Genomic DNA, 25,191 nt, shown 5'->3' with positions numbered 1-25,191 from the left:
TAAAAAAATACAAAAAACTAGCCGGGCGAGGTGGCGGGTGCCTGTAGTTCCAGCTACTCGGGAGGCTGAAGCAGGAGAATGGCGTGAACCCGGGAGGCAGAGCTTGCAGTGAGCTGAGATCAGGCCACTGCACTCCAGCCTGGGTGACAGAGTGAGACTCCATCGCAAAAAAAAGAAAAGAAAAGAAAGACTTAAGCAGTTTATAAACCAGGTAGACCTAACAGTCATACACAAAACACTGAACCCAGCAACAGGAGATTATACATTCTTAAGTGTACATGGAACATTCTCCAGGATAAACCATAGGTTAGGCCACTACTTAGTAAATTGAAAAGATTGAAGTCATACAAATTATCTTCTTCTGTCATAATATAATGAAACTAGAAATTAATAACAGAAGGAAAACGGGAAAATTCACAAATGTGTGGAATTAAAGAACACACTCTTAACTAGTGGATCAAATATGAAATCACCAGGGAAGTTAGAAAATACCTGAGACAAGTGAAAATGAAACACAATGTACTAAAACTTACAAGATGCTGCAAAAGCAGCCCTAAGAGGGAAATTTATATCTGTAAGTACATTAAAGAAGAAGAAAGATCTCAGGTTCGTAACCTAACTAAACACCTTAAGGAATTAGAAAAAGAAGAGCACTTTAAACCCAAAGCTAGCAGCAGGAAGGAAATAATAAAAGTTAGAGCAGAGATAAATAAAACAGAGAATAGAAAAGCTGTAGAGAAAATCAACAAAACCAGAAATTGATTCTTTGAAAAGCTTAACCAAATTGACAATCTCTAGCTAGATGGACTAACAAAAAAAAGAAGACTTGATTACTAAGATTAGAAATGCAAGTGGAGGCCTCACTACTAATTTTACAGAAATAAAAAGAGTTATAAGAAAACTTTGCCTCAACAAACTAGATAACCTAGATAAAATGGACAAATTTGTAGAAACACAATCAACCAAGGCCAACTCAAGAAGAAATTAAAAATCTGCATACACCTATAACCAATGAGAAAATTAAGTCAATAGTAATAAGAAAGAAAAGCCATGAGCTACATGGATTCACTGGTGAATTCTGCGAGACATTTCAAGAAAAATTCCCACCAGTTTTTTCAAATTCTCTTAAACATTGAAGAGAAGGTAAACACTTCCTAACTCAGTCATTTAGGCCAGCATTATCCTTATCCCAAAGGCAAACAAAGACACTACAAGAAAACTACAGACCAATGTCTTTTGTGAATATAAATGCAAAAATACTCAACAAAATACTGGCAAACCAAATTTAGCCACATAGTAAAAGAAGTACATCATTCGCAAGTGGAATTTACTCCCAGAATGCAAGGATAGTTCAACATATGAAGATCAGTCAATTTAATACTTCACATGAATAGAATGAAGGAAAAACTCACGTAATCATCTCAATTAATGCAGAAAGGGCATATGACAAAATTCAACACCCCTTTGTGATAAAAATACTCAAATCAGGAATAGAAAGAACTTCCTTAACATGATAAAGTATTGTATGGAAACTCACAGCTAACAGGATACTGAATGGTGAAAGACCAAAAGCTTGCTTTCTTAAGATCAGAAAGAACGATGCCCACTTCCACTGCTTCTAATCAACATGGTACTGGAAATTCTAGCCAGAGCAGGTAGGCAAGAAAAAAAAAGACATCTACGTTGGAAGAGATGAAGTAAAAATTAACCCTGTTCACAGATGACATGATCTTATATGTAAAATCTCTAAGGAATCCACATAAAAATTTTAGATATAATAATAAAACAAATTCAGCAAAGTTGAAGAATATAAAATTAACCCACAAAACTAGTTGTATTTCTATGCATTTGCAATGAAAAATCCAAAAAGGAAATTGAGAAGAAAATTCCATTTACAGTGGTATCAAAAAGAATAAAATAGGGATTAATTTAGCTGTGGAGGCAAGAGACTGTCCCTTTTCCATTGAGTGGGCTTGGCACCTTTTTGCACCTTTGTTGGAAATCAATTTACCATATATATGAGGATTTATTTCTGGGTTCTAGATTCTATTCTTTTGGTGTATATATCTGTTCTTCTGCAGTAGTACCACACAGTTTCAATTATTGTAGCATTAAAGCAAATTTTAAAATCAGGAAACATGAGTTCTTCAACTTTGTTCTTTTTCATATCGTTTTGGCTATTCATGGTTCCTTGAGATTCTACACAAATATTAGGGTGAGTTTTCCTATATTTGCAAAAACACCATTGAGATTTTGATAGGGATTGCACTGACGTTATAGATCACTTTGAGTAGTATGTTTTCTTAAAAATATTAAGTCTTCCAATTGAAGCACACACATGCCTCTCCATCTATGTCTTCTTTAATTTCTTTCAACAATGTTGGCCGGGCGCGGTGGCTCAAGCCTGTAATCCCAGCACTTTGGGAGGCCGAGACGGGCAGATCACGAGGTCAGGAGATCGAGACCATCCTGGCTAACATGGTGAAACCCCGTCTCTACTAAAAAAATACAAAAAACTAGCCGGGCGAGGTGGCGGGCGCCTGTATTCCCAGCTACTCGGGAGGCTGAGGCAGGAGAATGGCGTGAACCCAGGAGGTGGAACTTGCAGTGAGCTGAGATCCGGCCACTGCACTCCAGCCTGGGCGACAGAGCGAGACTCCGTCTCAAAAAAAAAAAAACAAAAACAAAAAAAAAACAACGTTGTGTAGTTTTCAGTGTATAGTAAGTATATACCAGTATATACCCAAAGGAATCGAAAGCTAAGGCTCAAACAGATACTTACACAAACATGTTAGGTAAGTAAGATACTTACACATATTTGTGTAAGTATCTTACCTGTTTGAGCCTCAGCTTTCAATTTACGATAGCCAAAAGTAGCCTCAGCATTATTTATAGTAGCTAAAAGGTAGAAACAACTCAGGTGTCCATCAACAATGAATAAACAAAACATGGTACAGTATTCTACCTTTATACAGTGTTTTGCTGTCCATAGTTTCAGTTACCCTCAGTAAAGTATAATAAGACATTTTGAGAAAGACAGAGACCACATCTGCATAATTCTATTATAGTTTATTATTTTATTAGTTATTGTTATTAACCTCTTACCATGCCTTAGGTATAAATTGAACTTTATCATAGGTATGTTTGTATAGGAAAAAACATAGTATATATAGGGTTCAGTAGTATTTGTAGTTTCAGGTATCTACTGGTGATCTTGGAACATATCTACCACAGATAAGGGGGGACCGCTGTATATACATAAAATGGAATATTATTCCACTATAAAAAGGAAGTTCTGGTACATGCTACAACATGGAAGGACTTTGAAAACATTAGCTAAGTGAAAGAAGCCAGACACAAAAGAACAAATATTCCACTTACATGAAGTGTCTAAAATGGGCAAATTTATAGAGATGGAAAGTAGATCAGAAGTTACTGGGAATTGTGGGAAAGGGAATGAAGAGTTGCTGTTTAATGGTTGCAGAGTTTCTGTTTGGTGTCATAAAATGTTTTGGAAATAGTGGTAATGGTTGCACAACATTGTTAGTGTGATAAATGCCACTGAATTGTACACCTAAGAATGGTAAATTTTGGCAAATGTTATGTTGTATATAGTTTATCATAATTTTAAAGAATTAATACACTGAAACCATTGTATTATGTCCTTTAAGTAGGTAAACTGTATGGTATCTGAAGACTATCCCAGTATTCAGCAGTTAATAAAAGGATACATACTGCCAGGTGCAGTGGCTCATGCCTGTAATTCCAGCACTTTGGGAGGATGAGGCAGGCAGATTGCTTGAGCTCAAGAATTTGAAACTAGCCTGGGCAACATGGCAAAATATCTTTTAAAAAAATAAAATCTAGCCTGCCATGGCAGTGTGCGCCAGTGGTCCCAGCTACTTGGGAGGCTGAGGCAAGAGGATCGCTTGAGCCTGGGAAGGGGAGGTTGCAGTGAGCTCAGATCATGCCACTGCACTTCAATCTGGGTGACAGACTGGGACCCTGTCTCAAAAAAAAAAAAAAAAGTTACATACTATATGATTGTATTCATTTAAAGTTCAAAAACAGGCTAGATTGACAGTGTTAGAAGTCATGATAGTTATCTTTATAGAGGAAGGAAGGTAATGTATTCAGAAACATAAATAATAATACCACATGGTAAATGCAATGCTAAGTGATTCTAGGGTGTTAGGAGAGCATATGGAACAGTCTATCCATGTGGCATTAGCAGAGAGTAAAGAGGTTGGAATGACCCTCTAAGCAGACGTGGTGGTGTATACAAAAGCCAGGAGTCTAGCAAATGCAGGGGATACAGGGAAGTCCATGCTGCTGTGTGAATTTGCTGTAACATGAAATGTTAAGCAAGGCATGGTGGAAGATGAGTTGGAGAAGCAGAAAAGATCTAGAAAGTAGATAAACTGGGTTAGAATCTTGGATTTAGCATGTAGGTGGAAGGGAGGTAACAGGCTTTAAGGAGGGAAGTAATGTGGTTAGATATGTATTTTATTTAGATCACAGTGGGTGGCCGTGTAGGCAATGGATTTGAAGTTAAGTAACTTGCCCCAGTAGCAGGGCTGTGATTTAAAGCCAGATCTATCTGATTCCAAAGCTGGTAGGTTTGCCATCAAATCAAGTAGGAACTGAGGTTTTCTTTGAAGCCATCCGGCTTCTACTTAGAAAGGAGATTCAAAAACATGAGACAAGCATAAATTGTTCCCTAGGTGTTTCTTTCTTCATATCTTGCCATCCTGAGATATTTTTAACAGAAGTATTTAGAAATCCCGGTTGTGGTTATTTATTTTAGAAAAGAATTTGATTTCTTTTTAAGGGACAAAAAGGGATGAGTAGAATTTTTTTACTCTCTCTTTAGCCGAAGCCTGATTGTTCAAACACTAGATCAAAAATTGCTTCTCAGGTACTAAATTTGCAAGCAAGTGTAAGTATTATGATAAAAGATTATAGCAAAAGTAATGATCCTTTAAGTTTAAAGTAGAATGCAGTGGTTTTTAACCGAACAGGTTAAGTGGTTCTCATATGAATATCTAAATAAAGGTATGAACTAGAGGAACTTTGAAGAACACTTAAATTTATATGTCTTAATATAAATATGACAGACAATACTGAAGGAAATTATATATCTGCTGTTTTCAATAATAAAAATGATCTAACAAAAGGTCAAAAAGTAATATAAAATAATAGATATATAGCTTTATAAAACTGAGCATCACAGATTTTTATCTAATTTCATCTCATTTATTTCTTTTATAGGCCTACACAAGTGAAATGGCAGCTGATGGTAGCTAGTTGTTTTAGAAGAAGTGGTAAATGCTTTAGTTTTATTCATTTTATAGATATTTTGCTTCTTTCCTTCTAGGTAATCATGCATATAAATGTGTTCCAGTTGCATATCTGCTTATTAAAACACTAACTTTTTGTAACTGTACATATTCAAAGCATTGTGTGAAAAACACAATAATTACTACATACAAGAAAAGTTGTGCTTACAAAGTAGATATTAATCATGTATTCCAATACTTGTCTTAAAAACAGATTTATTATTTCTCAAACTTAACATGTAATCATTTTCACAAGTTAGCCACAGAAAAAAAATGGGCATACTGTATACATTATATGACCATTTTCTTCTCAGTTGGTTCTAAATGTCCTGTGTGCTCGGCCAAATTTATGACATTTGTGAAGCCTGAGAAAAGCTCACACTGAGACAAGTGCGACTATATGTTTTTTATACCAAAGATCACTAGCTATCTTGGTTTGTGTTTTGTTACTGCATGTATTAAATTCTTGCTGATGACACATGTCCTGAAGGATGGAGATGCTATTAGTTTTAGGCTAACTGTGAGGTTAATAATATGCATAAAATGTCAAAGATCAAGCTGGGAGAGAAATGTTAACAAATTTATAATCCCTCTTGTAGAGCATAAAAATGACCCAGGAAAAGAAAGTATTCAATCTAAGGGAAGAGGGAAGCACAAGTTTTGAAAGTGTTGGCAGTTTGTTCTCACCCGGTTTGCGGGAGGTTTCCTTCTTTATCTCTGTGAGCACCTTCAGAAACGTTTTAATACATAACTCAGTGTATGCTTCAAATCGTTTTAGGGGGGATCTGTAATTCTTACTGGATATACAACATGACTATAACATATACATTCAATTTATATCAACATGAGTTCTCAATTGCCTATGTTCATTTCAACGTCAGTCATATAGAAAGTGTATATATATATATATATATATACATATGAACTATTCTAAATTATTTAAAGACATAGCCTGCTTCAGTTATGGAAGTACAGATTAGAAGCAGCAGCTAGCATCGAGAACTGGCTTTGTGTCAGATGCTTCCTGTCTCTATTTCATCCCTCTTGTAGAGAGAGGCCCAGAGGAATTTATAACTCATTTGCTAAGATTTTAGGAAAGATCTTTGACCCAAATTCGTTTTTCCTATTCTTTGCTGCTACATGAAACTAAATTATTTTGTTATAAAATAAATTGCTTTCTATAAACTTTTTAATGTTTAAAAAACCGTAAAGGCCGGGCACAGTGGCTCACTCCTGTAATTTCAGCACTTTGGGAGGCTGAGGCGGGCAGATCATGAGGTCAAGAGATCAAGACCATCCTGGCCAACATGGTGAAACCCCATCTCTACTAAAAACACAAAAATTAGCTGGGCATGGTGGCACATGCCTGTAGTCCCAGCTACTCGGGAGGCTGAGGCAGGAGAATCGCTTGAACCCGGGAGACAGAGGTTGGAGGTTACAGTGAGCCGAGATTGCACCACTGCACTCTGTCTGGGAAAAAAAAAAAAAAATTAATAACACAAAAACATTTATTTATTTATTTATTTATTCATTCATCTATTTATTTTGAGACAGAGTTTTGCTCTGTCACCCAGGCTGGGCTGCAGTGGCACTAATCTCAGTGCAGTGCAACTTCCACCTCCTAGGTTCAAGCGATTCTCCTGTGTCAGCTTCCCCAGTAGCTGGGATTATAGGCGTGCACCACCATGGCCAGTTAATTTTTGTATTTTTAGTATAGAAGGGGTTTTACCATGTTGCCTAGGCTGATCTCAAACTCCTGACCTCAAGTGGTCCACCCACCTCAGCCTCCCAAAGTGCTGGGATTACAGGAGTGAGCACCACGCCTAGCCCAAAAAAACTATAAAAACATCTTAAATATTTTCCAACTAAATTAATGACATTGACATTACTATAAGTATATAACTTAGATTATTTTTAAATTTGTCAGTTCATCTGGAATAATCTTTTTTAGAAAAGTGAGTGGATCTTAATTTTTGCCACTAAAATATTTAAAGTGAACCAGGCTCAGCAATGTGCATCTGTAGTCCCAGCTACCCTGGAGGCTAAGACAGGAGGATTGTTTGAGCTCAGGATTTTATAGGCTGTAGTGCATAATGATTGTGTCTGTGAATAGCCACTGCACTCCAGCCTGGGCAACAGAGTAAGACCTCGTCCCTTAAAAAAAAAAAAGGAAGAAGCTAAATTTGAACTATCACCCATTTACTTCTGCTTTAACCCTTATTTCAAATTTATTTTATCTATACATTTTTCTTCTAAAAGTTACATTGAGTGGTATATAAAACATGAAACCTTTCTATTAAACCATTAAATAGCCAGTATGTCAGTTAAAATTAATATTTTTCTGAATCCTGTTAGTTTCTATAATTTGCTAATATGTTATATTTTTCTCTTGTTTCTTTATAGGTAACTACCAAAAAGCATTAGATACTTATAAAGATACTCACAGAAAATTTCCAGAAAATGTCGAATGTAAGTGGCATTACATAATATAACTTTGAAGTGATAAGTTCTCATATTTTATGTTCTAATATATAATTACATTTGCTACAGTAATTATATTTGTAAATATCAACCTATAATTTGTGATATATACTTTAAATATTTTATAGGATCAGAAAATTTGACTATGCAAGTACATATTTTTATATAACTAATTGTTGATGGATTTAAATATACCACAGGATATTTTTAAATACTAAACAAATACGTATTTCAGAGTTCTGTAGAATTTTAAGAAAGCATTTGGCCTATGGTTGATTTTTCAAAGTTTGTAAACCTGTGGTGTTTTATAGGAAAGACATTTCTAACTGTCCATTTTAGTAAACAACTTTTTAAGGTTGAGAAAATAATTTTAGGGTTTGTAAAAATAGAACATTAATATCTTGCTGATATAATAGCAAATAATTTTTTTACTTAGAGTCTTGCCTTGTTGCCCAGGCTAAAGTGCAGTGGTGTGATCTCGGCTCACCACAACCTCCACCTCCCGGGTTCAAGTGATTCTCCTTCCTCAGCCTCCCTAGTAGCTGGGACTCTAGGCACGTGCCACTGTGCCTGGCTAATTTTTATATTTTTAGTAGAGACAGGGTTTCACTGTGTTGACCAGGCTGGTCTCAAACTCCTGACCTTGTGATCTACCCACCTTTGCTTCCCAAAGTGCTGGGATTACAGGCATGAGCCACTGTGCCTGGCCGCAAATAATTTTTAATGTTACTTCAATTTTAAAACATGTTAATATGCTGCTTACTCAATGGTAAAGTTATCTTTGTAGAAGATATTCATTTATTTACTATCTTGTTGCACAGTGGACTGTTGCAACTTACAGTATTAATGTGAAGTATTATAGCAGTAACAGAATCAAGAAAAACATAACGTAAGCACATTCATATGCCACATGTTCTCACTAAACTATAAATTTGTCCCTGAATAGCCTTGCAGCCAAAGGAAAGAAAAAAGTTACAAGTAGTTGTATAATTTTTACTGTTTTATGTGGAAATATAAAGCAATTTATTGGGAAGAAGTACTTCTTCAACTCTTAATTCACTTCTCTTTAGACATTGAGAGATACAGTAGATAAAATCATTGAAAGATACAGTACTTTCTTAAATAACATCCCTATAGCAAATAAAATAATATGCTGGAAACGACCATGTTAAAATTTGTTCTTGAAGGCTGGGCACAGTGGCTCACACCTGTAATCCCAGCACTTTGGGAGGCTGAGGTGGGCAGATCACCTGAGGTCAGGAGGTCAAGACCAGCCTGGCCAACAGAGCGAGATTCTGTCTCAAAATAAATAAATAAATAAACAAATAAATAAGCAAATTTGTTCTTCAATGACAATGAACACAAAACAATGCATTACAATTTAGTAAAAACAAATCTTTTCTGAGCCAAGTTTTCTGATGGCCAAGGACTAGATGTACTACATGTTTCTTCACTAATGTATTTCTCCATTTGGCTTTCAGAAATGCTCAACAGCAGTTAGCTTGGCTATGGTCTTTGGTAGGAGTATAGGAGCAGGGTGTTCTCTAATGCTGATTAGAAGGAGACTCATTAATGTAATAACAGTAGTTTTCACAAATGCCAGTCAGGAAATAGGCTACGTGGGAATTACTTCTAGAACTTTTTTTTTGTTTGAGACGGAGTTTTCTTCTTGTCACGTAGGCTGGAGTGCAGTGGCATGATCTTGGCTCACTGCAACCTCTGCCTCCCAGCTTCAAGAGATTCTCCCGCTTCAGCGTCCCTAGTAGCTGGGATTACAGGCGCACGCCACCACGCCCAGCTCATTTTTGTTTTTGTAGAGACGGGGATTCTACTAAAAACAAAATCACTCTTCAAGCGATTCTCTCACTTCAGCCTCCCAAACTGCTAGGATTGCAGGTGTGAGCCACCACGCCTGGCCTAGAACTTTTTTAAAGTACAAATTTCTAGCCCTACCTAGAAAGATTTTCATTTAGATTTGCAGTGGACGCAGGCATCTGTTTTTTCCTATTTCTTTTTAAAGAACTTTCTATGTGATTCTTAATCTCAGTCATATTAGAGAACTAGTGCTTTAGAGATTAAATGAGAGATAGCAGTAATAACTTTTCTTGAAAGTGGAGCAACCCAAAAGTCTGCTAGGCCAGAGTTTCTCAGCCTTGGCACCTCTGACATTTGGGATTGTGCAGTTCCACATTGTGGGAGGCCATCCAGGAGGTTATGGAATGTTTAACAAAATCCTTTGCCGCTATCCAGTAGATTAGCTAGTAGCGCTCCCACCCCAGAAATGTCTCTAGGCATTGCCAGTGTCTCTTGGGGGTGCAAAATTGATGCCAGTTGAGAACTCTTGCAGTAACCATAGCACCTCTGCACTGGGCCAGAAAGGGGAATGTCTTCAAGGAAGGCCAGGTTTTTTTCTTAAGAGTATGAGTCACTCTAAGAATCAAATGAATGACTGTCTATGCCATAGGGGGTGTCTAAGATAACTTTGGCCTATTTAATTTTCAAAACAAATGTAATCAATACTCTACCTTAACTGTAGTCGTAGAAAAAACATTTATACCCGTGGAATGTGCTGTTTTAAGAAGAGTAGTTTTCTAGATAAAACTAGCAGGATAATTTAGTTTTAAATATATATTATTCACCAAAAATTGACCTGCTTTACAGAGTTACAGACGATATACTAAATTTCAGAGAACATCCACCAAAAATAATGATTTTTACTTTACATTAAATGTTTCTGGCTATGCGTGATGGCTCATGTCTGTAATCTCTACACTTTGGGAGACCAAGGCCGGAGGATTGCTTGACCCCAGGAATTCAAGACTAGCCTGGGAAACATAGCAAGACCTCATCTCTTCTAAATACGAAAAAAATAGCAGGACATGGTGCTCTTTTTTTTTTTTTTTTTTGAGACCGAGTCTCGCTGCCGCCTGGGCTGGAATGCAGTGGCCGGATCTCAGCTCACTGCAAGTTCTGCCTCCCGGGTTTACGCCATTCTCCTGCCTCAGCCTCCCGAGTAGCTGGGACTACAGGCGCCCGCCACCTTGCCCAGCTAGCTTTTTGTATTTTTTAGTAGAGACGGGGTTTCACCGTGTTAGCCAGGATGGTCTCGAACTCCTGACCTCATGATCCGCCCGTCTTGGCCTCCCAAAGTGCTGGGATTACAGGCTTGAGCCACCGCGCCTGGCCGGTGGCGTGCTCTTATAGTTCCAGCTGCTGAGGAGGCTGAGACGGAGGGATCACTTGAACCCAGGACCAGGACTTCCAAATTGCAGTGAGATGTGATTGTGCCACTGTGCTCCAGCCTGGGCATCTCTAAATCTAAAAAAAAAAAAAATTCCTAAGCCACTCTTTATTTGCAGAAACTACAAATTACCTTCTTATTATGAATTATTAATATAAATGTATATGCAAAGGCAATTTATATAGTAATGTGTGACATTTTAAGTTACTTTATACTATTAACTTCTACAATACTTTAATGGTCTTTTTTTTTTTTGAGACAGAGTCTCACTTTGTCACCCAGGCTAGTGGTGCGATCTCGGTTCTGTAACCTGTGTTGCCTGGGTTCAAGTAATTCTCCTGCCTCAGCCTCCCTAGTAGCTGGGATTACAGGTGCCTGCCACCATGCCCAGCTAATTTTTATAGTTTTAGTAGGGATGGGGTTTCACCATCTTGGCCAGGCTGGTCTTGAACTCCTGACCTTATGATCTACCCACCTCGGCCTCCCAAAGTGCTGAGATTACAGGTGTGAGTCACCGTGCCCGGTTCACTTTAATGGTCTTAAATTGCTTGTATATTTACAAATTATTGTGGAGTTGAGTGACTACTCTGTTCCAGACGTTGTTCTGGCACTGTGGATGTAGCAGAAAACAAAACAGACCAAAACTTTGGTGTCATGGAATTTGTTTCTAGTAGGAAGAGAAAAGACAATAAACAAATAATGTCAGTAGTTATAAGTACTATGAAGGAAAAACAGGTAAGGAGATAGAGAATATGGGAGGGGCTGGTATTTGAGACAGGGTTGTCATGGAAGGGCTTTCTATTAAATTAGCATTTGAGCAGAGACCTGAAAGAATAGAAAGAAGCAAGCCGTGACAATGTGGACGTCAGTGTGGTGGAAGCACAGTGGACGATGTGATGGGGAGAGAGAGGCAGAATGGGTGGGCCAGGACCTGTAGATTCTCACAGGCCTTAGGTCAGGCTTCAGATTATATTTTTGGGGAGATGATGAACCATTGGAGGATTTTGTGTGGAAGAATACTACAATTTGACATATGTTTTCAAAAGGTTCTAAAGTATGATTAACTCAAGCTTCTGTACCTGAGATCCAAATCAAAAGATTGTTTTAGCTGCTGTATGGAGAATAAGCTGGGGTAGGCAGTACCTAAATGCAAAATCACAGTATTCACTTGGACTAATGAGATAGCAGTGGAGGTGGGCAAGACGGATTCTGAATATGTGTAAAAAGGTATCAGTGCCAGCACTTGCTGGCCATTTAGATGTGAGACATGAGGGAAAGAGTGTCATGGGTGACTGCACAAATATAGCTCTGGGCAGCTGGAAGGATGGAGCTGCCATCCACTGAGATGTGGGAAACTGGGGAAGAAGCAGCTTTTGGAGGGAAAAATCAAACACTTTTTTCAGATGTGTTGTGTTTGAGCTGCCTCTTCTGTGTCCAAGAGGATGTGTTAAATAAGCACTTAGGGAGAAGTTGGGGCCATCTTCATATACATTTATTTCAGCATGTTTAGCACACATTTTTGTGTTCTGTTATTATATATATACTATCAGTAATATTTTTGAAAAAAATGAGTGTTCACTAGCTTTAAAACTTTCCTGTTTCTTTATCCATTCATTTGTTCCCCAAAACTTTTACCAACTATTTTTTATGTGCTGGGGATACAACAGATATATCAACTTGATTTCTGCCTCCTAGGACTCACAAATAGTTAACTGATATGGGATAATAAATGAGATAACTGAAAAATGTGCAAAGTGCTGTCAAAATACAGAGGAGCTCTTAACTCTGCCCAAACTAGGAGACGATTGACATAATTAGGTTTTACAGAGGAGATAACATTTGAAGTGGCCTTGAAGGGTATGTTTACTAGGAAGGGAAGGCAGGAACCGGCACTGCAGGTAGACAGCAGCATTAGTAAGGGCAGAGATAGAGGGATGCAGAGTCTATTTCAAAAGGTAGTCAGTCTATTATGGAAAACGTAGCAGATTGAACATGTGTTTTCTTATACTACAAACCAAAAAAAGACAGTTTATAAAAATTATAAATGCAGTTGGGCACGGTGGCACACACCTGTAAGCCCAGCACTTTGGGAGGCCAAGGCGGATGAATCACGAGGCTAGGAGTTCAAGACCAGCCTGGCCAACATGGTGAAACCCCATATCTGCTAAAAATACAAAAAATTAGCTGGGCGTAGTGGCGGGCAGCTGTAATCCCAGCTACTCGAGAGGCTGAGACAGACTAATCGCTTGAACCCAGGAGGCAGAGGTTGCAGTGAGCCGAGATCACGCCACTGTGCTCCAACCCAGGTGATAGAGCAAGACTCCATCTAAAAAAGAAAAAAAAAAAAAATTATAAATGCACAAGAACAAAGAGATAATTAAATTTTAGGAAGGTTTTCTGCTTAGCAGATTAGAAGAACTGCAGGAGTAGGTAGGTAGTGGAGAAGTCAGCAGAAGCAAAACAAGTCATGACATAGAACCCCAGGAAATCCCAGGAGTTGGAGGCATCAGAAAATGGGAGGTGTGCTGGCTGCTTCTGAAAACAAGAGGGTTGGCTACAAGTCTGGATGAGACACAGCTAGATTTTCAAATGCCCTACCTAAATCGTACAGCAGGAATTTAGGCAGAATGCAGTGATAATGTTGGTGATTGATGTGGGGAGATGTATTTGAAAGATATTTAACAGAGCCAAAATGATTAATTATAGAAGTAGGAAAAAGAGAAGAAAAACTTGGAACTCGAAGTTCAAGGAAAGAGAAGGGAGGGTGACATCTGAAGAATGTAGCAAGGTCCAGGGAAACTTTTTTTTTCTCTTTTTTGAGACAGAGTCTCGCTCTGTTGCCCAGGCTGGAGTGCAGTGGTGCAATCTTAGCTCACTGAAATCTCTGCCTCCCAGGTTCAAGCAGTTCTTGTGCCTCAGCCTCCTGAGTCAGCTGGAATTACAGGTGCACACCACCACATCTGGCTTTCTTTTTTTTTTTTTTTTTTTTTGTATTTTTAGTAGAAATAGGGCTTCAGCATATTTGCCAGGCTGGGGAAAACTTTTTTTTTTTTTTTTTGAGACGGAGTCTTGCTCTGCCGCCCAGGCTGGAGTGCGGTGGCCGGATCTCAGCTCACTGCAAGCTCCGCCTCCCGGGTTTACGCCATTCTCCTGCCTCAGCCTCCCGAGTAGCTGGGACTACAGGCGCCCGCCACCTCGCCTGGCTAGTTTTTTTTTTTTGTATTTTTTAGTAGAGACGGGGTTTCACCGTGTTCGCCAGGATGGTCTCGATCTCCTGACCTCGTGATCCGCCCGTCTCGGCCTCCCAAACTTTTTTTTTTTAAAGGATGAATAGAGGTGAATGTTTCTTTGCCTAATGGGAATTATCTAGTAGAAAAGGAAAAATTGAAACTATGCCAGGGAAGGAATAACAGTATAGGATAGATAGGTTAACTTTTGAAAGGTACTAGAACCTTCCTCGTACAGGAGAATATTTAAAAGTCAGCCTAATGAAGAGGAGAAGGATCTTTTAATCAACATCCTTGTAGACCAACTACAGGAACTAAAGCCAAGCCATACACTTCACTCTTGGCAAATACAAGGTCTTGATAGATCTTTCCTCATTTCAACCCAAATAAGAGAAAGCCAGTACAGAGCTATGAAAAAAAAATGCCATTAAAAAATAGTTTTTATGACCTAAAAAAATAGAAGAGTTCAAAAAAATTATTACAGGAACTAGAAGAAAATTTGTAGAAATATTTGACCCCTTCTGTAAGATTCAAGAAATACATAACCTCTATTTACTTCAGAGGCAGAAAGTCACAGGCTGAGGTGAAAAGGTAATAGAATGTTACAAAAGAAGGGGGATGATAATAGGACAATATATAAGAAAAAAGATAAGGAAAATAAAAATATACAGCAAAATTAAAATCTACCTGGAGGCAGTACGGAGCTGAAAATCATAGTAATAATTGAAAAACTATGTTACTCCATAATTCTAAGAACAAAGACTGAATAAGATAAGATACAGAAGATAAGTAAGAGAAGGCCAAACGTGGTGGCTCATACTTGTAATCTTGGCACTTTGGGAGGCCAAGACAGGTGGATCACCCGAGTTAAGGAGTTAGAGGCCAGTCTGGCCAACTTGGTGAAACCCCATCTCTACTAAAAACATAAAAATTAGCTGGGCCTGTTGGCAGGCGCCAATAGTCCCAACTACTCAAAAGACTGAGGCAGGAGAATTGCTTGAACCCAGGAGGTGGAGGTTTCAGTGAGTCAAGATGGTGCCACTGCATTACAGCCTGGGGGACAAGAACAAAACTCCATCTAAAAAAAAAAAAAGACAAAAATAAGTAAGAGAAGCTTCCAAGATGGATGAATAGAAACAGCTCCAGTCTACAGCTCCCAGCGAGATTGACACAAAAGATGGGTGATTTCTACATTTCCAACTGAGGTACCTGGTTCATCTCATTGGGACTGGTTGGACAGTGGGTGCAGCCTACAGAGGGCGAGCCGAAGCGGGCAGAGCGTCGCCTCACCTGGGAAGCAAGGGATTGGGGGATTTCCCTTTCCTAGCCAAGGGAAGCCATGAGTGACTGTACCTGGAGGAACAATACACTGCTGCCCAAATACTGCGCTTTTCCCACAGTCTTCACGACCAGCAGACCAGGAAATTCCCCAGACCAGGAAATTCCCTCCTGTGCCTAGCTCGGCCGGTCCCACACACATGGAGCCTTGCTCACTGCTAGTGCAGCCGTCTGAGATCGACCTGGGACGCTGGAGCTTGGTCGGGGGAGGGGAGTTTGCCATTGCTGAGGCTTGAGTAGGTGGTTCTATGCGCACAGTGTAAACAAAGCAGCAGGCAAGTTCCAACTGGGTGGAGCCCACCACAGCTTAGCAAGACCTGCTGCCTCTCTAGTTTCCACCTCTGGGGGCAGGGCATATCTGAACAAAAGGCAGCAGACAGCTTCTGCAAACTTAAACGTCCCTGCCTGACAGCTCTGAAGAGAGCAGTGGTTCTCCCAGCACAGTGTTCAAGCTCCGATAACAGACAGACTGCATCCTCAAGTGGGTCGCTGACCCCCATGTAGCCTGACTGGGAGACCCCTCCCAGAAGGGGGTGACAGGCATCTCATACAGATGGGTGCCCGTCTGGGACGAAGCTGCCAGAAGAAGGATCAGGCAGCAGTATTTGCTGTTCTGCAGCCTCTGCTGGTGTGATATCCAGGCAAACAGGGTCTGGAGTAGACCTCCAGCAAACTCCAACAGACCTGCAGCTGAGGGGCCTGTCTGTTAGATGGAAAACTGAAAAACAAAGGAATAGCATGAACATCAACAAAAAGGACACCCACACCAAAATCCATCCATAGGTCACCAACATCAAAGATCAAAGGTAGATAAAACCACAAAGATGGGGAGAAACAGAGCAGAAAGCCTGCAAATTCCAGAAACCAGAATGCCTCTTCTTCTCCAAAGGAACACAGCTTCTTGCCAGCAAGAAAACAAAACTGGACGGAGAATAAGTTTGGCAATTTGACAGAAGTAGGCTTCAGAAGGTCGGTAATAACAAACTTCTCTGAGCTGAAGGAGCGTGTTCTAACCCATTGCAAGGAAGCTAAAAACCTTGAAAAAAGGCTGGACAAATGGCTAACTAGAATAACCAGTGCAGAGAAGAGCTTAAATGACCTGATAGAGCTGAAAACCACAGTATGAGAACTTTGGGAAGCATACACAAGCTTCAGTAGCCAATTCAATCAAGTGGAAGAAAGGATATCAGCGATTGAAGATCAAATTAATGAAATAAAGCAAGAAGACAAGATGAGAGAAAAAGGAGTGAAAAGAAACATAGCCTCTAAGAAATATGGGACTATGTGAAAAGACCAAATCTACGTATGACTGGTGTACCTGAAAGTGACAGGGAGAATGGAACCAAGTTAGAAAACACTCTTCAGGATATTGTCCAGGAGGACTTCCCCACCCTAGCAAGGCGGGCCAACATTCCAGTTCAGGAAATACAGAGAACGCCACCAATGAGAACAAAGATACAACATACCAGAATCTCTGGGACACATTTAAAGCAGTGAGTAGAGGGAAATTTATAGCACTAAATGCCCACAAGAGAAAGCAGGAAAGATCTAAAATTGACACCCTAACATCACAATTAAAAGAACTAGAGAAGCAAGAGCAAACACATTCAAAAGCTAGCAGAAGGCAAGAAATGACTAAGATCAGAGCACAACTGAAGGAGATAGAGACACAAAAAACCCTTCAAAAAATCAATGAATCCAGGAGCTGGTTTTTTGAAAAGATCAACAAAATTGATAGACCGCCTGGCCACTTTGGTGAAACCGCATCTCTACTAAAAATACAAAAATTGGCCGGGCGCGGTGGCTCAAGCCTGTAATCCCAGCACTTTGGGAGGCCGAGACGGGTGGATCACGAGGTCAGGAGATCGAGACCATCCTGGCTAACACAGTGAAACCCCGTCTCTACTAAAAAATACAAAAACTAGCCGGGCGAGGTGGCGGCGCCTGTAGTCCCAGCTACTCGGGAGGCTGAGGCAGGAGAATGGCGTAAACCCGGGAGGCAGAGCTTGCAGTGAGCTGAGATCCGGCCACTGCACTCCAGCCTGGGCGATAGAGCGAGACTCCGTCTCAAAAAAAAAAAAAAAATACAAAAATTAGTTGGGCGTGGTGGTGGGTGTCTGTAATCTCAGCTACTTGGGAGGCTGAGGCAGGAGAATTGCTTGAACCCAGGAGGCGGAGGTTGCAGTGAGCCAAGATCGCATCACTGCACTCCATCCTGAGTGACAGAGTGAGACTCTGTCTCAGAAAAAAAAAAAAAAAAAAGTCATAATGTTTGGATTCAGTAATTCCACTGTAAACTAGCTGAGGAGCATAAAAAGAAATATAAAAATCTCTGGTTTTGTCTCTGGATGGATGAGTAATGAGTAACTTTTATTTTTTATTTTTTACCTTTGTATGTTTTATAAATTCTCTATAATGACCTGCATTGCAGTTGTATTGAAGGAAAATATTATTTTTAAATGAGATAATAAAAATATTTTAAAGTAATTTAGACCACAAATGACAAAGGCCATTCTTATAAATGTAAAAGCAAAATTATTGTGTTTTTAGCATTTACTGAATGTTTTAAAATGTTGCTGATTTTAGAAGCAACACAAGCTTGAATGAAAAAGCAAATTCCAGGAGACTGTAAACAGAGCAATACCATTTTATAAGACCCAGTAGCAAGCAGAACTGAACAATATGTCATCTGGTGATATGTATAAAGTGAGGGAAGATTTTGTTGTTGTTATTGTTTACAAGACATGATGAACACAAAACTTTTTATTGTGATTATTTTATATATTTGATGTCAACTGTAAGACCAGCAACTGTAAAATACATCTTTTTTATCTTCCTAGTACTTTGCACATAGTGTGAATAATACTTATTTTAAAAATGAATTTACTGACAGTAATAACGTTTATTAGTAATGATTATTATATGTATAAACTGCCTACACTTTTTAGTCTAGTCTGTTTTACAGCTCTTCATATGTATTTATGAAACTGCTATAGAACATTAACAAATGTTACATTTGCCTTCTAAGTTCTCTGCCAGGAGTGTCCTATGCCATGGTCCTTCTAGGTTCTGGCAGCGTGAGGACAGGACACATGGAGAGAGACCCTTTAAACCTCCTTCCAAGGAAGTCAGTTCTCCCTGGTCCAGAGATTGCAAAGTATAATTATTTTTCAGGAGAAAAGTACTATTTGTAAGCACCATTCCTACCTGTATCCCAAAAGACTGAGTTCATTGATTTATTAAGCTTCTAACAAATATATTGTGCCTATATTCTTTCCTAAATGTATATTTTACAATTTAGGTCTGCGTTTCTTGGTTCGTCTCTGCACAGATCTTGGATTAAAAGATGCTCAAGAATATGCCAGAAAACTGAAGAGGTTGGAAAAAATGAAAGAAATAAGGGAACAGGTATCTCATATGGGCCCAAAACTGCTCTCTGTTAATTTTTAGAATGTCAGCCTTCTATAGCTCAAATGTGTGATGTTAGGAACTTCTATAAGAAAACAGAGTTGAAATTTTTTTTCTGCTCTAACATAATAGGAGGAATAATTAAAACTATAGTTTGAGGATAAAATTCTGGCAAAAGTGGATTTCCAGGGAGAGAAAGTGCAATAGATTTCATATTATCTTAGTGGATAGCTACTAACAGACAAATAATTTTCCGCAACATGAAATAACTTACGGTTTAATTTGAAGACATAATTTTAATTGGAAAGTCCTGTGGACCATGAGAGACAATTACTTCTCTGCAACAGTGGAATCTGTGAGTGTGTACTCTAACAAGTTTTCTAGGTGATTTTTGTTGTCACCAAAGTTTGAGAAGCACTCAGGCTTTGTGCTTCTGAAGGGTTACCTTGATCAAACACCAATTCAGGATATAGAAGCTGATTTAAGAGGTGAAAAAGTAGACATAAAATATATCAGGTGATGGATTTTTTAAAATTGTTTTAAAATGGAAAAAGATTTGTATAAACTTAAGAGAGGAAGATAAACCAATTCAGGTTTATGTGGGTCAGGGTAATTTCTCTTGCTGAGTCCCTAACTCCTGTTTTAAAATGTTAAAACTAGAAGTTTTATCTAAAATGATTTTTCAGAGAAATTAGTCCTCTTTCTGGAACTATTATGGAAAGGAAGACTGTTCTCTTTTTTGTGCTTGGGGGATCCACATTTTTGAGTAAGAAGAAAACTTTATACATTGTACATAGTACATTTATTAGTGCCAGCAAGAAGCGATTGTGGCACTGGGTTGTCGGCCAGGCGAGACAGACTCACTCTCAGCCCTCCATTCCTGAACACTGCGAGCCCCATAGTGGTGTGGACCAGCCCCATGGAAACTGTAAACCATGTAGCAGTGCTGTTTTCTAAAATATGTTTTGCTTTTCTGCTTCACTGAACATGAAAAACATTAGCAGACAAACAAAGAGGTCTGTCAAAGCAAGAGTGTATGTTTGGAACAGAGCAAAATGGAAAGAGCAGGGCTTGAGGAATGAATATTTTAAATATGAAAAAGGGAAAAAAAACAGTCAAAACACCAAAGAAGGTTGGAGAATAAAGGTAAACTATTAAAGAAAAGAAAATAAAGAAATAATAGAGGCCAGGCGCGGTGGCTCACACCTGTAATCCCAACACTTTGGGAGGCCGAGGTGGGCGGATCACGAGGTCAGGAGATCGAGACCACTGGCTAACCATGAAACCCCGTCTCTACTAAAAATACAAAAAATTAGCCGAGTGTGGTGGCGGGTGCCTGTAGTCCCAGCTACTCAGGAGACTGAGGCAGGAGAATGGCGTGAACTCGGGAGGCAGAGCTTGCAGTGAGCTGAGATAATGTCACTGCACTCCAGCCTGGGCAACAGAGTAAGACTCTGTCTCAAAAATAAAAAAGAGACAAAATACAGAATATTTTCATTGCTAGTCTGAAGATAAAAATATATTCAATTTTTAAATCAAATTTCTGAATTTTCAGAATATTCAAATAGAGAAATGCTGTTTCAATATTTGCCAGTTTTCCCCCAAAGTAATCAGGAAACAATGCCAAGAAATGCTTTCTTTTGGCCAGATTGACAAAATAGCATGAGACATTCAGAATTAATATGTCATTTGTACCTATACCCAAATTTCCAGTTATTACCAAAATACAATGAAAATAAACATACAGTTGAGTTGAGCAGAAACTCTTTTGGTTATATTTCTTAAAAGGAGAGAGATCCAGTATTAAGATCCCATATTTAGCTTTAAAAGTAACCAAACTAAAAAATGCAATTTTAAAAAAAGTTTGTATGTGTAATAATGGCTACAAGAATGTCTTGTACAATTTATATATTATTGACAAAAGTCAGCAAAACTACTGAACAGAATATATCCTTAGTACAAAACTGGTGGTGATTTGCGTGTTGATTACATTTTCTAGGATAAGATCACCAGTCACTTCTTCAAGGGCATTGATTTCAGATAGTCTCGTGTTAGCCTCTCTGTTGATTCGCTGGGAAAACATTGATTATGATCTGCCATGCGTCTGGAGGACACAGTGAGGCCCAGGAGTTGGCCCTGGTGCCTGAGGCACTCGAGGCAGAGCTGTGGGACGGAGAGGGGAGGGTCTTCGCTCCAGAGGTGGTACTCAGAGGCAGTTCCCGGAGGGTTTGTGTTTGGAGTGGGCATGATTGGACACTTGGAGTTTGGGGTGGAGAGAAAAAAATGTGGGCAGAGGTCTGAGGACAGGAAGTTAAGGCCACGTTTATGGGTTCTTTGGAATTGAAGCCACTAAGGAATGTTTTTAGTTTTGTTTTGTCTTGAATTTACAGTCAGGGCCAATCTTCTTAAGAACCCTTAACTACGTAACAAGTAACTGCTCCTTGTTCCATAGGACAGAAACCCAATTCTTAGGAAGTAAAAGCATAGTACGGTGGACAGAACCCTGGACTTTTTTCCTGACATGACCATTGGTCAACCATGTGATCTGGAATGGACGTTTGCCTTTCTGGACCTCATTCTTATCAGCTGTAAAATGAGGATAGCGTTCTAGCTTTGAACTTCTCAAACTATCTGTGGTGAAATTATTTTTTGCCAGTCTGTCACTGACATTACTAGAAAAATGATCCTGTACTTGGATGTCAGCAGGGTCCAACATCCAGTAACATTTTGGTGCTGTGCACGTTTGTAGGCACTTGCCCTCTGTTCATCTCATTGAGGACAGGTGGCACTTTGTGGGCCATCAGTGGTTTCCAGACCCCACTCTGGGTGGTCCATCCTGGATGACCCATAGGATCCACCAGCTCATAATGGTTCTTCCAGTCTCCAGAAGAGTGGCATGCGAGTTTATGGTCACAGATTCATAATAAAGAGTAGGTTTAAAGGGAAAAAATGTTTATTTTCTGTCTTCCAGCATTTATTCACTTAATTTGTTCAGTTATTTTATTTGTGGCTACTTTGCTCCTCCATTCTGTGCCTTCTCTCATTTTTTTTTCCAAAGTGAGAATGACATAATATTTTTTCCAGATTAGGAATCCCATCTTTTTTCCATATTTATTAAAACAATAAACATTCTTTTAAAAATACAGGAAAATTGCTTTTGTAAATAATTTTTAATCCAAATAAAAATGTATAAAGAAAAAAGTGAAAATCACCTATCCCACCACTGAGACATTACTGTTATCATTCCCCCTTCCCAGGCATTTTTACAAATATATACAAACATATATCAACACATATATTTTTAGTGGGACTTTTTTTTAAAACAAAAATGAGATTTTAACAAAAAATACTGTTTTATAAGCTTTTCCACCAGTTTCACAAAATAACATGGACCACTTCCCATGTCAGTAAATATAGATTTCCATCACTTTGTGCTCCATATTTTTTTACATGGCTGTTTCCTGCACATTTTAGCGTTGATAAGAATCATTTATGTCAATCATTGTTTAAATGCTTCCTCTCTTATCTACCATGAGGCCTTACCTCACATCCACTCCAAAGTGATAAGAATTTCTGTGAACTTTATGAAGTGTTAAAACTCTGGAAAGTTGAGGGAAATAATTTTGAAAAGTGTGTCTCCTACTTGAACCCTCATATACCACACGATGAGAATGTCGTCATCACTATGTTTAACAAGTGTTCACTGTGCTCCTAAAATGTACCCATGCCTGTGCTAGATCTGCGGTGGGTCGCATGTCAGGTGAGTCTGTGTGAGACCTGGGCCCCTGAGAGCGTGTGGTGTCAGGGCAGGAACTCCCTGCCCCGTGTGCCCTGAGGAGCTGTGAGACCTGGGCCCCTGAGAGCGTGTGGTGTCATGGCAGGAACTCCCTGCCCAGTGTGCCCTGAGGAGCAGCAGTGCCCACAGCCCAGGGTGTTCCCCGTGGAGTCAGGGAGCTTGAACTGCAGGCCCTCATTTGCATTGCCTCTGTCTAATAAATTTTTATTTTTGCATTCATTTCATTTTCACAGTGTTTTGGTTTTTTTTTTTTTTTTTTTTTTTTTTTTTTTTTTTTTTTTTTGAGGCGGAGTCTCTCTCTGTCGCCCGGACTGGAGTGCAGTGGCCGGATCTCAGCTCACTGCAAGCTCCGCCTCCCAGGTTTACGCCATTCTCCTGCCTCAGCCTCCGGAGTAGCTGGGACTACAGGCGCCCGCCACCTCGCCCGGCTAGTTTTTTTGTATTTTTAGTAGAGACGGGGTTTCACCATGTTAGCCAGGATGGTCTCGATCTCCTGACCTTGTGATCCGCCCATCTCGGCCTCCCAAAGTGCTGGGATTACAGGCTTGAGCCACCACGCCCGGCCTTGTTTTCTTTTTTGTATTTTTTTTTTTAGTAGAGACGGGATTTCGCCATGTGGGTCAGGCTGGTCTTGAACTCCTGACCTTGTGATCCGCCCACCTCAGCCTCTTGAAGTGCTGGGATTACAGGTGTGAGCCACCGCGCCCAGCCCATTTTCACAGTTTTGTATCCTCTTTCTCAGAAAGTTTCCCCCAAACTGTATAAGCTTCTGGCCCCACACATTCTGGATCTGCCCCACTGTCACCATTCTTTATCCTTCCAGCCAAAGAACAATGTACTTTATCTATACTTGATGTTTATTTTCTCACTTCCCAGGTGCTCTTCAAATCAGTCTAACCTTGGCTACCTCCATTCACACTGCTAAAACTACCCTCGCTAAGATTATTCACTTACATAGCAGTCAATATGATGGACACTCTAACTTTCCGTCTGCCTGACTCAGCAGCAGCTCTGTGTATGTGGCCCCTCCTGGCTTCCTGCAGTTCCTCTGGACTGCACTGAGGCCACTTTACCCCCATCACACACTTAACGGGCAAGGTCAGCTGCTGGGCAGCCCTGGAGTACCCGGGGGCGCATCACAGAGTCTGGCCCGGTGCCTGGTGGGATTGCTGTTGGCAGCAGCTCTGTCTCTTGGGTGTTTACTTTGCATCTCCGAAGGAAGAACTTAGATCATGCCTGAAAACACGACTGAGCAGAGCTCTGTGGTGCGAATGGTATGAGAGATGTGCAGTTAACTGAGTCTTGACAGTTGAGATTTCTTTTTTTTTTCTTACATAGTAGGCACATTCTTAGGGAGTTCTTTGAACTTAGAACCTTATCCAACTAAGGTTTTGATCAATGTTTTGGTTTTACTTTTGAAGTTGCCTTCTCTATAACTTCCACAAGAAATCCTTGCTACAGCTATTACAATGGTTAGTACACAAGACTCCTCATGGTGGAGTTCACTGATTCTCAGCTGCAAGTAGGCAGTCACTTGGGAAAGAACACCACATTCTCTGTGCACAGGAGGTTGATGAAGGAGAAAGACAAGCTGGTAGAGTGGGACCCTAAGCATAATGAGAGCACATGGAGCCAGCCCCGACGAGGGGACACACAGGGGGTCTCCTGAGGAGTTGAGGGAGGAGGAAATAGCTGAAAAGATGAGGAAGGGCAGGCGGACAGGGAGTAGCCGACCCATCCAGGCAGGGTCCATGCCAGCTGGCATATCCAAGGAGATGCTGTTTTCCTTTTATTCTCTAAGCAGGTGGGACAGTCAGTTCCAAAAGTGATGAGGACAAAAAGTGGTGTCTGTGAGAAGTGAGATGGCCTGCATGGAGCACAGGGGAGGACCTAAGTGAGCACTGGGGAGCCCTGAGGCTTGCCTGGTTTTTGTACTGATGGAGCTGTTTCCCCAGCAGGGTGCAGTGTCCTGGGAGTAGGAGAGGAAAAAGGGAAGTCGCTGAACCAACAGAGGCTTATTAGGTTTCTCTTGGTGAGTGAAGCAGAAAGACAAGAAGGCAAGGGCCGTAGTGGTAGCGTGGCGTCACGGCACGTGGTAGGCCTTGATTCTAGGCCGGACAGAAAGTAGGAATTTAAAGAGATTAAAAGAGAAGAGTGATGAGAGCCAGAGGATTGGAAAATTCTAAATGAAGGCAGGGAACAGGTGTCAGGCAATAAAGAGTGTAGTGATTATGGAAGTGCTTACTTACCTTCTCATATCCTGTTCTGAACCTCTGGTCACTTAAACAGGGTGCAAGTTTTCACATGTGGTTTTTTTTTTTTTTTTTTTTCTCATGTTTCTGCCCTTCCATCTCTATGAGT

General features: G+C 39.9%; 1 protein-coding gene across 2 annotated transcripts in view; it reads left to right on the top strand.

Annotated features, from left to right (window-relative positions):
• The window catches only part of IFT88 (intraflagellar transport 88), a 134,894-nt gene that overhangs the window by 90,074 nt on the left and 19,629 nt on the right, over positions 1–25,191 (top strand). For both annotated transcript variants that reach the window (XM_011951333.1, XM_011951334.1), the window contains 3 exons: positions 5,272–5,324; positions 7,743–7,808; positions 18,928–19,034. In XM_011951333.1, the coding sequence (XP_011806723.1) occupies positions 5,272–5,324; positions 7,743–7,808; positions 18,928–19,034 (226 nt within the window). The remainder of the gene's footprint in view (positions 1–5,271; positions 5,325–7,742; positions 7,809–18,927; positions 19,035–25,191) is intronic.

Source organism: Colobus angolensis, unplaced genomic scaffold, assembly GCF_000951035.1.
Source record: "Colobus angolensis palliatus isolate OR3802 unplaced genomic scaffold, Cang.pa_1.0 Scaffold318, whole genome shotgun sequence".
NCBI classification, from domain to species: domain Eukaryota; kingdom Metazoa; phylum Chordata; class Mammalia; order Primates; family Cercopithecidae; genus Colobus; species Colobus angolensis.
This window is presented reverse-complemented; position numbering and strand designations above follow the sequence as displayed.